We start from the raw sequence: 14,164 nt of genomic DNA, 5'->3' as shown, positions 1-14,164 counted from the left end.
TTTCTGACATATCAGCGAATATTGAATAACTTTCTGAGGGTGGTGTTTTGAATTTGTTGTAGTTCCTTAAATTCAACTTTAGCAAAATTACTAGAAGCGACATCAAAGTTGGCCTGATGGTTTGCTTATATATTCTTTCTATTCTACCATTTTATTATTTACGTTTGTATTTTACGTTTGAATTGGATTAACACTAACGGCTTGTGCGTGTGAAGTGATAGTGTTTATGAAGTGCTTAGAAATACAATAGAGATGAAGAAAATTTCTTGTTGAAAGTTTGTTTGTAAGGAACGTGAGATATATAGTTGTCATAATTACTAATTTACTATGTATTTAAACAATCCCTTAACTATAATTACAAAAGCTTCTACAACCAAAATAATGAAATGAAATTGATGCACTTATAAAAGCTACTAAAGCTACGATAAATGAGTAGCTCAACTCAGTACAAAAGTGAAGAGTGTATTTATCATAATCTTCATCCAACTTCCATTTTAATTTTTAACTGAAATGAAGTCTTTATTAATTCAATTTGTAATTATATTTAATTTCCATAACGAACACTTAAGTAAAGATGTATCCATTAAAGCTTCATATCATTTCATTTATTAATAAATTAAAATATATTTTTCTACTTGCTTATTTGCAACAATTGAGTAAATATCTCTTTATATATGAATATTTTTTTTATTGTCCTGATCCTTCTGTGAGTGAAAATTAATTCAATAAATATGAAATTGTGCATTCATATACTTTACTAGAACCAAAAAATACATATGCAATCCTGATGAAACAAACCGCACGAGTTCTTTTTATTTCCTGTCGACTGATAAATAATGACAAAAAAATATTAACAAAAGGCAGTCCGTACTGCGTGAGTTGGGGGAAAATATTCAATATTTTCGATTATTTTCATGTTCACTGAATTTTCATTTAATATTTGTATATCAATTATTACAATTTGCTTAAAAAAACGTTCATACCCATTTCAGCGAAACCAAAACTACTCTCTGTCGTTTAAGGAAAGGAAAACTCAATTTACTCTTTTATGTATATTTATTTACGCGAAATGCGATAAAGCAAAATAAAGTATCTGTGGATTGCTATTTAAGACTTATTAAAGTACTATATTGTATGTGTTTTAAGTATGGAAGTAGTTAGTTTGTATAGAATCTTCCACTCTCTTTTCATGCTGTAAAAAATCGGCTTAAGATATAGAATACATGAGACCTGGTGTCCAATAATTAAATTTTATTATGAAGGGTTCCAACAGTAATGAAGCAACAACAACAATAATTTTGATAAATATATTGAAATTTGACTGACCATATATGGAGTATGAACTCATCATCAAGGGTCTTAAGAAATATTTTAATCTTTTAATTAGTTTATAGTACGAATTTTTTTGGACTGCAAGTGTTAGGCTTAGAACTTGTGCCTGTCAAATTAGAAGCGATGACTAATCCTATGCCCTAAATAGCTTAGGCTGCTAAGTTTGTACAGCTGATGATGATTACTTTAACAAATTAACTAAAATTTTTGTTGTTATCTTTTCATTTCTATTCGAACTCTTCTAACTTTTAAATAAGAGTAAATTTTTTTAATTCATACTTTAAAATCCAGCTTATCTCGTTCTCTTGATAAAAGTTTTGGCAGTTTTTAATAAGTTTAACTCTACATTCTTGAGAATTTCCAAAATATCGAAGAGTTTGACAGCTTTATTCCTTATATATTTCTTAACACTTTCAGTTTTCATATCAAAGTGTACGTTTGAGCTTCTTACATACCATGGCGCTTTCACCAACGTTCTAAGAACTATATTTTTATGTGCTTAAAGTTTGTTTACTTAAGTTGGCGCCAATTTGCTAATTGCTTCTCAACCATTAAGTTAGCTAGGCCTGATTAACTGCCTTGTCTCATAGTGGCTGTAGAACTCAAAGATTTAAATTGCATAGCACTGTTTTCTTCCTTTATATAATGGTTTTATAAAAATTTTTTTACACAGTTCAGATTAAGATATTCTACTTTAAGGTGTTAAATAAAGTTAATCCAACCTTGGTTAATCTATTTAATATAGCAAATGTATACTAATTTACACTAGATGGAGTTTATATTATAAGTTTTTATAGTTCGACTTATGGAGACTTCGAGTTAAAGATTTTTTTTTGTAATTGTATGTTGATTGCTCTCTGAACCCTGTTGCACTTTTTTTAATTCGAGTTATAGAAGTTTAAGTTGTGGAAGTTTGTTTGTATATAAAAGTTCATATTTATGAAGGTAAATTTTCTTATACGAACTCAAAATTTACATTATAGATAAGTTATAATTCCATAAATCTTCTGAAAAAACTCATTTTTTCAGAAGTTTTTATTTAAAAATATATTCATTAAAAAAATATAAAAGAAAATATCCATTTGAAAGCACGCGAAACCGCAATTATTTATTAAATCCCAATGCTTTCAAAGGGTATGCTTCATTCGCTCTGTCTTAATACAATGAATATGTAAATACACTCCTAAATTTCACAACAAATTTTCGTCTGAATGAAGTTGAAGTTTACAATGGAAAAAAGATGAATTAGACAGTATTAGTACCCTGAGGAAATGTTTTCCAAACAGGAACAGGATACAATGTATTTTTGCTGAATTAGTTTTATTTTCAAGAGTTTCGAATGCATATTTACAGCTCTTCTCCACTACATCCGGAATTCTGTAAATATAAGTGCTTTTAATCTCTTCATGATTTTGGATTAGATCTTTTTTGATGTGAATATTTTTTGTACATTAAAAAACAATTTATGCTCTTATTTTTTTTAAAATTTATTTTGCCAGCAAATGTAAATATTAAATTATATATTAATGCAAATATTTTTCTGAATTCTTCTTTTAGGTTACCTTTACTAAAATTCATCCATTCTATGTTTATTCAAAACGATATCCAATTTTCACACATGCAAACGAAATCCAACATGCAAACTCACAAGGACGACAGTTTGTAGAATTTTAAAGTGGTTACGTGGCGAATCCTTTCAAGCGGTTTCGGTTTTCAAGCGAACCGATGATTACAATTTTTAAAAATACTTACTAATTTTCATCTTCGTGATGAATTCATATTTTAATTGTTAATTTGATTTACACAATAAACTCTTATATGTCCTTCGGATATATGCGATGGAGAAAACAATAAGTTCATTGTATTGTTTGGTTAATTTTCAAAAAAAACTATTTACTAAGACAAGCTAACACGGCAGTATGCAGCCATACACTCTCACTGCATACAGATCATCACTTTGTTCTGATTTAATTTATATTTTCTATTAAATATCGTAACTACTAATTCTAAGGATCTTAAGGATTTGCATGTCTTTACTTAATTATTGTTTGTCACGCGGTGTAGTGTCGCTACACTCATTGCTTTCTAATTAATATCAAATTTGCTTAACTAAAGTAAAATTTTAATTAAAATTTTTTATTTACTTAGAAGAAGAAGAAATATGTGCATCTTTTTTACAAATATATTTTAAAAAAATATTTATATTTGCAAAATAAATTAATAGGAAATTTAATACAACTCGTCATTAAATGCGTCACATTCGACTTCTATTTGAAAATTAGAAGGGTTCGAATAGAAATGCAAAGAGAACAACAAACTAAAATTTTTGTTATTGTCTTTTCATTTTATTCGAACCCTTCTATAATAGTTATTGCAATCCATATACTTACTATTCAGTATTCACTTATTCAGTTCGTATGTTCCTTTGCATTATATAGTCGTATACATATACTCAGATATATACAGACCGGAAGTATACATAAAGACAAATGCATATTGTGACAAAGTAGAGTGGTTATAAGATTATGATTGAAAAGTGTTTCTAGTATCTTTTGTGGGGGCACTGTTTACTCCGAGAGTCAAAATAACACATTCCATTCTATATATGTAGAGGGCATTTTTTTGAAAGCGTTTGTTTCCTATTTTAAAATAATCACTTTAAGTCGAAGTAATGTGCATTAAAATAGCTGTTTTGAAAAGATATTTGCATATTAATCATGGTCGAGTGAGTCCTGACACATACGTGAAGTTATATACTGACTCAAGACAAACTGAAAAGACAGTTTCTAAGTTATTCGTTTTATAAATTCCACGAATGTTATCTTCAAACTTCTCCAACAAGTTTGGTTTATAAAATGATATTATGTATCACTTATCGCTATAAAAAGTAAGCCTTCACGATCATGACGATCAATTTAAGCTATTAATTGAGCAAGAAAAAGTAATTGTTCATGGGCCTTAAGTACTCTTTATTGATTGTGACGCTCTGACCAACAGCTTTAAATAATATGGTCTAATGATTCTCTTTTATTAACCCATCTAAGCAACTCTTGCGCGTAATAGATACTTCTATCGCCAATCAAACCAATCAAGCCTGGTTTCACTAGCCCATTAGGTTATCAAGATCCCATCAAAATCTATTCATGTTAAATTTTATTCAAACGTACTTAAAACGAATTAAACGTCAATTGTTAATCTGATTGCCACTATAAACATAAAAATTCAACCTCTAAAAAAATATCCTTTAATTATCCGTTTTATACTATATGAACCACTAACTTCATCATTTGATTTATTAAAACAGCATAGATTTTATTTATTAATTTAAGATATTTTAATAACTTAAGTTTAATAAACCTAAGCTATAAATGATCTTAATTAAATATTAAAACTCTTCCAAGTAATTTTGACCACACCATCTTTTCAACCATTCTTTGGGACGATTGAAATATCGGGGTCAACGACAACTCATTTATTGTTTTATAATTCTAATAAATCTTTTTATATTATTTTTTACTAAATACTTGATAGGGTTGTGAAATGGTTTCGAAATTTGTTATATCGAACATGCTCTAATGTACTGTACTTATCTTCTATGAGACTGAGAACATGATTTTTTCTTTTATAAAATACTGCATATAGAAGTGTATGAAGGTGTGCTCACAATTGGCTTTTTTAAATATACTTTATTATTAATTAAGTATAGTATATTCTGCATTAAATTTTAAGAACTATACTAATAATTTGGCAAGAAATCTTTGATTTTCTATTTATCGGGTCCGGTAACATAATCACAGCACATTTAGCTTCAGACTCAGATTCAAATACTTCATCCTCATTCCAAGGCACTACTTTTTCAGAACCTTACAGACTCGTATATGAAATTATCATTTACATTTGTTCTAATTAAAATATATTAAAAATTTACTTGCTTAGTTGTTAATTTTTGTTAATCGCTGCCTCGCTTATAGAAGCAAAACTAACATGCAACAATGTTTTTATTTCTCTTTACTTTTAAACATTAAAAACCAACACAAAAATGGCATTAACAAATTGCACATTTTGTGTCACATATCTGTTAAATCTAACCTGACTAACTAACGCCATGAAACATTAACTAAAACCTCCATCACTTCCATTGAAATTCTGTTGTTGTACACCCTCTATGTAAAAATGAACCCATCAAATCTTTTTTCAAACACGCGTGCTTTATACAATAAAAAAAATTTGTTCCTTGTTCCTGTAAAACCTCCAAATCTGCTGTCCAACATTTACTTACGATCCACCTTAGACATACAAGAAAGCTTGCAACCGCAATATGCAGAAGAGTACTGTGAAATTGAGCAGGAAATAGTCTTAGCTGAACGCAAGACTCTTACGAACTTAGTTTGGCCCCCACCACAAGATGATAGCCACAATTTACCAACTGCAGCTCCATTATATATAGCACCACCCGAAACTCAACATGTAGTTACGAAACCTTTAGAACAACCACCTCCTGTACCACCGGGTTCTGTTGGAGAGAAATCACAACCTTCAATGACTGAATCGAAAACTGAACTAACTGAAGCGCAACAACAACAACAACAACAACAGCAACAACTCTATTGGCAAAGTCGTTCAGCACCTCAGTTAACAAGTCAAATACAAACGCATGAGCTTGAGTCTAGCTCAGATAGTTATACTTCTACAAGTACTACGACTACTACAACATCAGAAGAATATCAACGTATGTATGCTGCACAAGTTCAAGCTTATCAAATGCAGCAAGCCTATGAGCAATCAGGTTCGGAATTAGATTATCACATGGATTTGGAAGTTGCAGCAATGCAACAAAAGCAGTGTTGTCTTACAGCCTCGGAACATATGTCAGGCCGTCGTAGTGCACAGGAATGTGTTGTTTCATTAGCTGCGCCACTGAGCACATATAAGCTGGTCGATTTGGTAAGAGAAGTAACACCTAGTCCTATTCCTCCACCCAGCACACAAGTTCCAAGGCATGTTGTATTTGTTGACGAACCTGAGATAAAAGAGCTTGAACCGATCTTAGAGTATGAATCAATTGAAAAAGTTCAGAAAAAAATAGAGTTAGAATCTCAGTCATTACGTGAAGATTTACAAAAGGTTGAAGAAATGGAGCCAGCAGATTATAGTACCACAATTATTGAAAATGAAAAAGATGAATTAGTGATATCAAATCGAAATCAAATACTTGAGAGTGAACGTATATTTCAACCCACACCAGAAATCAAAATTGAAATAGCTCCCGTTCGTCAAATACCCCCTACTAAAATACCAAACCCCACACCCAAACAATGGATTAACCCTATGGTTCGTGCATTAACAACGGCTCCAGAAGTGCCTTTTCACCTAACTGAATGTCTCTGTCCAAAGCCATGCGATTGTTCCTTCGAAATTCAAACTAAAACAGATGATCAATCACATGGAAATACTGTTAGTCCACCAAAAACTCCCCCAATATCAAAAGTTGAGGAAAGACCCCCATCGCCCAAACTAGCAGAACCAAGTATTTTGCAAGAATCTCCCTTGCAAGGTTCTTATTTAACGAATGCAATTTCCATCGCGCCTGAATTTAGTATAAATTTAGCACCAACTGTTCCTCAACCAATTTCACTGCCTGAAGAAACTGAACCATATATGCCACCCCCTATTGACTTAAAACCATACATGCGGGAAGATTACCGACCTAAATCACCTTTTTTAAGTGCCCTAACAGTAGCGCCCGAGAAATCTTTTGAAGGACAATTTGAACGAGATGTGCCAATCCACGTCATTGATTTACCTACACCCAAAGAACATTTAACTATGTCCGATGCACTACGCATTGCTCCTCAGCGCTCCTACACTCCCTTAAATCCTGAAAATGCAACTCATATGTTTGAAGAGCAAGAAAAGAAAAAAGAAAAGAAAAAATATGAATTTCAGGTTTTAGACAACGACCTTGAAAGCGATCCAAACTACAATAACGGCGAGAATGTTCAATACTATACCACAGATAAACAGGAAAGAGGTCAACGCAAATCTTCAGCATTTGCGGCAATGCAAGCATTCCAACCATCCCGTGAACCTTTAACTCCAAGTACTCCACGAAACTCTATTATATCCTTATCCCAGAATGAAACCGACCTTGACTACGCGAATTATTGTAAAGCAAAGGAACGTAATGAAAAGAGGTTAAATTATTTGCACAAACTGGAAGAAAACTTACAACAAACCGAACCAATCAGCACACAATCAAATACATGTAAAGAGTCCTTAATATCTTCCTGTACCAAAGCAACTTCTTCCACAAACTCCTCTTCCACAGTCCAACAATTGTCCACTACATATGCCTCAAATACAACTCAAGCTTCCCAATCTGCTTACGCCACGCACTATGGGAGCCATGCTTTAAGCTCGGGAAGATTCGATGAGCAAGAACTAATTGCAGAGACAGTTGAAGAGCTTGAGCACTCAGATGTTCTATTTCCACCACCGTCCCCGCTTAGTCACCTCAAAAATAAACCAGTTTCATCTGGCCTTCATAAAGCAGACACTATTCCAAAATATCAGCGCAATTGGACAGTACTGCCCACGCAAAGTCCTGTACGCACTCCGGAACCACAAGAACTTCGAGAGAATGTACCACTCGCTTTTGTAGAGGCACCTAAAGTAACTAGTGCAGAAGAAATCACAACTAACCGCCTTGTAAATAGTACAGTAACAACACAAACTTACAGTTCCAGCAACAGGCAACAGCAAACGGTAGCTGCTGCCAGCGTTGTCTCAAGTTCAGAACACACTGGCAGTGAACAGCGACAGCAGCAACCGTCTGCACAAGCTTTAGTTACTCCACAACAAAAACTACCAATTGTGCCAATTATTATAGAAGATCGATCAGGTCCAGTAACAATGGCTTTTCAATCACTAGATGAGCACCTGGAACCTCCACTATCGAATCGCGCATATACGCCTTCCTTGACTAATAAACCAGCACCGATAATTCCATTTTATCAGACTCCTGAAAAATTATGTTTCGATGAGTGTGCTGCTACACATGCCAAACCTTATGATCGCCGATCTGCTTCACCTTTTCCAGATCGTGCACGATCACCAGCTCCCGGACCACCACCAAATCCATTGTCTAACATTCGAGCGCCAAGAATTAAGGATGCCAATGTACCGGCACGTATGCTTCAAGTTGGATCCATTACTACAGGCCAAAGCTATTTGGGAGCTCAACAAGCACAACAACAGGGCCAATTGTTATCACATTTTGAAACCACCAGTCAAGCTGGCTCACAGTCATACACCGAGAAACCGGAAACAGTCATGGAGAGAAAAATTGGTGACACGACAATACAAAAGCGTGAAAAAGAATCTCGTTTAGAAGAACAAAAACAGTCACAACTTCAAAGTCAGACAACGACACAAATAGGTAATACTCAAATCGAACGTAGACGAAAAGTTACTGAAGAATTTGAGCACACCCAAAGTGCAAAAACTGTCGAAATCCGTACTGGTTCTCAGTCATCAAGCGAGCACCGACAAACTTACGGGAAAACTGGATTTGTGGCAAACCAAGCTAGACGTCTTTCGGGTTTAGAACAAGAAATTACTGACTTAACTAGCCAGTCACAAGCTATAAGCGCTCGAGCCGCCTTAATGGATACCTCATTTCCACAATTATCTTCGTTAGAGACAACAACAAGATTTCCAACTAAATCACCCGTTCCATACGACGAACCAAAATCTTCCAAGAGCACATTAGCTACACGTGGTAGTGAAAATTTAGTAGGGCCGCCGCCAGGCTTTCAAACTCAGCAACAAAAGGAATTATCGCAAATGACTAATGCTTACGGTTCCTCGTTGATATCTTTGCAACAGAAACAACATCAACAACAACAACAACAACAACAGAAATCATTAAGCGCATTCAATAGCGTCTCTACCATATCATCAAATTCATCATTACAAGCTAACACTGTTAGCAGCAGTCTAACCAAAGCTTCAGCTACTAATACACAAGCTTTTTCAGCCTCTAAAACTGGTGGCACTAGTGCTTCCAGTGGCATCTGTCCAGTAACAGGCACATTCTGTCGTCCTGGACATTCTTGTTGCAAACAACAACTTATTCAATCGCAGCCAACAGCAGCTGCTGCTCCTAGCGCCGCTAATAATAGTAACAATTTAAGTCTAAATAACACATATCGGCCGAATGCTTCCGCAGGTATGACCGGTTTTAAACCGCCGCAAGCTTCCGCAGCCACTAGCGCTCTTGCAGCTGAGCCTTCTGCTATTAAAAGCGCCCCAATGGCAAGCGCTGCTGCTCCAAGCATAAGTGAAAGTACTAATGTTGGTGATTCTTCAGGTCTAGGCGGAAAAGGTGGAGCTTATGGTGCTACTTCCGCACCAAAGCGCGGACGCGGTATTATGAATAAAGCAGTCGCACCAGGAGTGCGCGTACCACTCTGCAACAGCTGCCATATTCAAATCAGGTAAAAAGAGAATGCCAATTATTGTTGTTTTTAATGGAAGTTCCATGTTGACTTTGGTTCTGAATTGTTGAATGAATTGATTTGTTATTTCCTTTATTATGTGTTATTATTTATTTTATTATAAGTATTTTACTTTTTTTTTTAAATTTTTAAAAATTTATTTTTAAATATTTTTTATTAACATTGCATGTATGTTATGTATTTTCTTAGAAATTAATCTTTGCATTATTGAATGTTTATTGTACCTTTGTGTTTCTGCGCTGATTTCAGAGCCTTGCTTGCAAACTAACACACTAAATGCTACTCTTCCGCGTAAAATCAATGCCGCTAATGTGGCTGACCACCATGACAACGCAGTAGCTGAGCCTATTTATAATGACGAAGCCACCGCCATGCTGACCGAATCAATTGGAAAAATTAATATGGGCGAGAAAATGAATAACTTCATGGCTGAAGCTGGCAAGATCATATCGAATATGCTTGAAGCACGTTTGGCTAACAATAGTGGCCATCCGTCACTTTCCAACAGTGGCAGCACTTTAAGTTTACGCAGCAACAGCAGTTCAAACTTATCCAAAAGTCCTATGGTTATGCGTAAACGATTTGAACTAGACGATTTCAAGGACATCGATCCAACTGAGCCCGTATCATTAAAACCTGTCGTTGCAATGGCACCTGTAACGCAAAGTCCCGCTTTGCATAAACCAAAAGCACAACCACAAATGCCAAAATCTATTGGCTCACTTACTACAGATATGCCGGTGAATCATCCGATGGGTAAGGTACTTGACATATGTGATAATGGAATCCCTAATAAGCGTGAAGTGATAAATAGTGCTGCTAAACCAGCAGGTGGTGTCGTTAATATTATAAACGGCAATGCAAATCAACTTCCACCACCTCCTCCACCAATGCCAGTATCTACTGCAACAAGAACGGAACATAAAATCGAAGCAAATAATTCACCACTACCACCTACAGAAGTCGTGGTATTCCGAAATAATACAGAACAAAATAATAAACGCACAGGACGTGGTGGAGAGCTTTCCACGCATGCAATGGATCGTCGATCCTACATTGAACCAAACGCACAAAATGAAAGCATAATGGATGGACCTGCTTTCAGCATAAGTGTAAAAGCTTTGGGTGGACCAAAAGATAATGATAACCCTACCATGTCGCCTGAAAATGAGGAAGTCGTAAGTCAGTTGCTAAAGGATGGTAAGCGTCCAATTTGTTGTCAGTGTAATAACGAAATCAAAAAGTAAGTATCACAAGCTTTCCGTTAAGTTAAATGATTAATATTAATATTAAAAGTAATGATGATCGTTGTAAATCTTTGTTGTTGCATGAGCTTTTTAGACATAAACTTTTTTATTTAATATTTAATTTTTATTTTCATTTTTTTTAATAATAGGGGTCCTTTCATAACTGCTCTCGGTCGCATCTGGTGCCCAGAGCACTTCATTTGTGTCAATGCCAATTGCCGTCGTCCATTGCAAGACATTGGTTTCGTTGAGGAGAAAGGAGATCTTTACTGCGAATACTGCTTTGAGAAATATTTGGCACCAACCTGCAGCAAATGCTGCACCAAGATCAAGGTAACAATTATACTTATTTAAAACATATATCCTTAACTTCAAAAACAATGGCCATGAGTTTCAAATATAATAAACATATATTATATATAATAAAGGGTTTTTTTTAGTTGCATGAGAACTTAAAATGATAATAAATGATAATAAAAATTATTATAATCTGGTAGATGATTTTCGACATATGTCTGCCGCCGCTACGAGTTACATGGTCCATTCGATCGGTCGAATTTTTGGCTAATATTTGCAATAATTATAGCATCTATGGAGACATGAACATTGGTTTCCAATGCTTCAACAATGCTTCAATGAACATAGCTCCATAAAAAAATAGCCTCATAAAAACATAGCCCCATAAAAACATAGTTTCCCAAAATCGTTCAATCACACGAACGAAGGGGCCAGTTAACAGAACTACTTCTGGAAATATAGTTGTTACCAAATTGATTTCACAATAAATCGATTGTATGGCAAGCTGTATGGCAAGTTGCGCTGTCTTGTTGGAACCTAATGTCATCGATGGTTAACCGATTAATTTGAAAAAAAAAAATTGAAATTCATCAGCATGTCTCGATAGTGCATGGCATTTACCGTAACGGCAGCTCCTTTCTCATTTCGAAAGAAGTAAGGACCAATGGTGTCGCCAGCGTGTAAACCGCACCAGATAGTCAGTTTTAATGGACGTAATGCTGATTCGTTAATGGCTTAAGGGTTATCTTCACTTCAAATAAGGCAATATTGCTTATTAATGCAGTCATTTAACCAGAAAGGAGTTTCATCACTAAACATGATGTGTTCTATGAACAGATTTATTTTTTTTTAAACCAATTTTTACAATTTGGAAGCATTGTTCTAGAGTTGAACCATTGATGACGAATTGCCAAACCTTACTGTATAGAAATGTCAACACAGTTTGATATTTTCAGCCGTCAAACCATAGCTACCGATATCAATAGGTGTCATACAGCTAAAAAAATACCCGATATATGCACATGAATAACATATATACTTGAAAAAGCATTTAAAGTTTAAAGCTTCTATATCGGTTTGGTGTTTCTCTATTTTCTTATTGTTTTAGGGCGATTGCTTGAATGCTATTGGCAAGCACTTCCATCCTGAATGCTTTACTTGTGGTCATTGCGGTAAACTCTTTGGCAATACTCCATTCTTCTTGGAAGATGGCAACGCTTACTGTGAAGCCGATTGGAATGAACTCTTCACAACAAAGTGCTTCGCTTGTGGTTTCCCCGTTGAAGCTGGAGACAGATGGGTTGAGGCTTTGAATCACAATTATCATAGCCAATGTTTCAACTGCTCTGTAAGTAACAAAGCCAAAGCAATAATTGAATAAATTAAATAAATTAATTGAATATATAATTAATTTTTTAATTTCATTTTCAGTACTGCAAGCAAAATTTGGAAGGTCAAAGCTTTTACAACAAAGGCGGTCGTCCGTTCTGCAAGAATCATGCGCGTTAAACCGCAGGACTGATGTTGAATATCAGGGATCATGCATAAAAAATTAAAAAAAAAAACTAATAAAATCTTAACTAAAATATTAATTAAATCAAACCGTAAATTACACATAATGATATATTAATTTTGTTTATTTTTAAATAATACTTTCGTTTGAAAACTAATTAAATAATAAATTTTTAGTTGTTAAAAATGTATTGTGAAGCATTAAATATTTCCAATTAAGCAATTTTCTATATTAAAACTTAAAATGAAAGCATCCAGCGAAAAATTCTGCATTGGAATTTCCTTGAATGCTAATTGTATATTTTATCCTTGCCTATTTTTCGAGAGTTCCAAGGAAGCTGGTTTTTTTTCTCAATTTTCAATGAAGTTTAATGAAATAGAAATTGTTTAAGTTTTCGCTTAATTGTGCACATTTGAAAATCATTAAAATTGTATTTGTCCATATTTACAAGATATATCTTATATTTAAAATATTATTGAATGATCATACACTTAAGTTAATGAATTGATGTAAATTGTAAAAATTATTATCATTTAAAAATAAATTTGAAATCTTTTTGCGTTAAAATCTAGCTAAACTGAATATTCATTATTCATTTCATTATATCTATCATCACCGCAAATGGATATTTAAATAAACAACGATCAAAGTGCCAGCTAACATCAATTAATAGACACTATGTTATTATACAGATAATATAATGGAGGCATGTTTTGACAAGCCAACTGTGCAAGAGTTCAGATATTTTATGTCTTTGTATAAGATTGTAGACAGAGTAATTTCATTATTGTCATATGGCAGACATTGACTTATCAAATAATTTTAACTCAATTTTAACTGTATCGTAAGAAAGATATGATGGTGCAAGATGTGTGCTGTACATCTTGAACTATTATATCTTTCATATGAAACATCAAATCTTTTATTTTTCCAGAAAATGTTAAAATTGAGTTAAGATTATTTGCAATGCCAATGTCTGGCTCATAACAATAAGACAACGGTTAGATTAGCTCTTCTCCTCCTAGCAATTTATTGGTATCATAACGAGAAATAGATATCTACGAGTGGAAGGTTTAATATTTGTGTTAGAAGTGCCCTCTCAATTTACTCTAACATCAACGAAAAATAAAAATGTGATGGCTAATAGCACTAAAAACATATAAAAATAAGAAAAGCAAAAAATAATAGTTGATAATTTTTAAGTAATTTCTGTTGACAAGTTTTAATGTGATTTGTTTAATCACATATTTTTTTTT

The 14,164-nt window shown here is 33.8% G+C and overlaps 1 protein-coding gene across 9 annotated transcripts in view; it reads left to right on the top strand.

Moving 5' to 3' along the window:
- The window catches only part of LOC119679555 (PDZ and LIM domain protein Zasp), a 96,751-nt gene extending 83,792 nt beyond the window's left edge, over positions 1–12,959 (top strand). For 3 of the 9 annotated variants that reach the window (XM_038091979.1, XM_038091977.1, XM_038091980.1), the window contains 4 exons: positions 9,704–9,830; positions 11,248–11,431; positions 12,504–12,743; positions 12,827–12,959. In XM_038091979.1, coding sequence (XP_037947907.1) covers positions 9,704–9,830; positions 11,248–11,431; positions 12,504–12,743; positions 12,827–12,904 — 629 coding nt within the window. In that variant the 3' untranslated portion in view covers positions 12,905–12,959. Of the gene's footprint in view, positions 1–2,889; positions 3,187–5,623; positions 9,831–10,100; positions 11,095–11,247; positions 11,432–12,503; positions 12,744–12,826 lie in introns of those variants that run through there. The other 6 variants (XM_038091978.1, XM_038091976.1, XM_038091973.1 and 3 more) reach the window with 4 other exon arrangements.
- The last annotated feature ends 1,205 nt before the right edge of the window (positions 12,960–14,164 follow it).

Source organism: Teleopsis dalmanni, chromosome 2 (genome assembly GCF_002237135.1).
Source record: "Teleopsis dalmanni isolate 2A chromosome 2, ASM223713v2, whole genome shotgun sequence".
In the NCBI taxonomy this organism is placed as follows: domain Eukaryota; kingdom Metazoa; phylum Arthropoda; class Insecta; order Diptera; family Diopsidae; genus Teleopsis; species Teleopsis dalmanni.
This window is presented reverse-complemented; position numbering and strand designations above follow the sequence as displayed.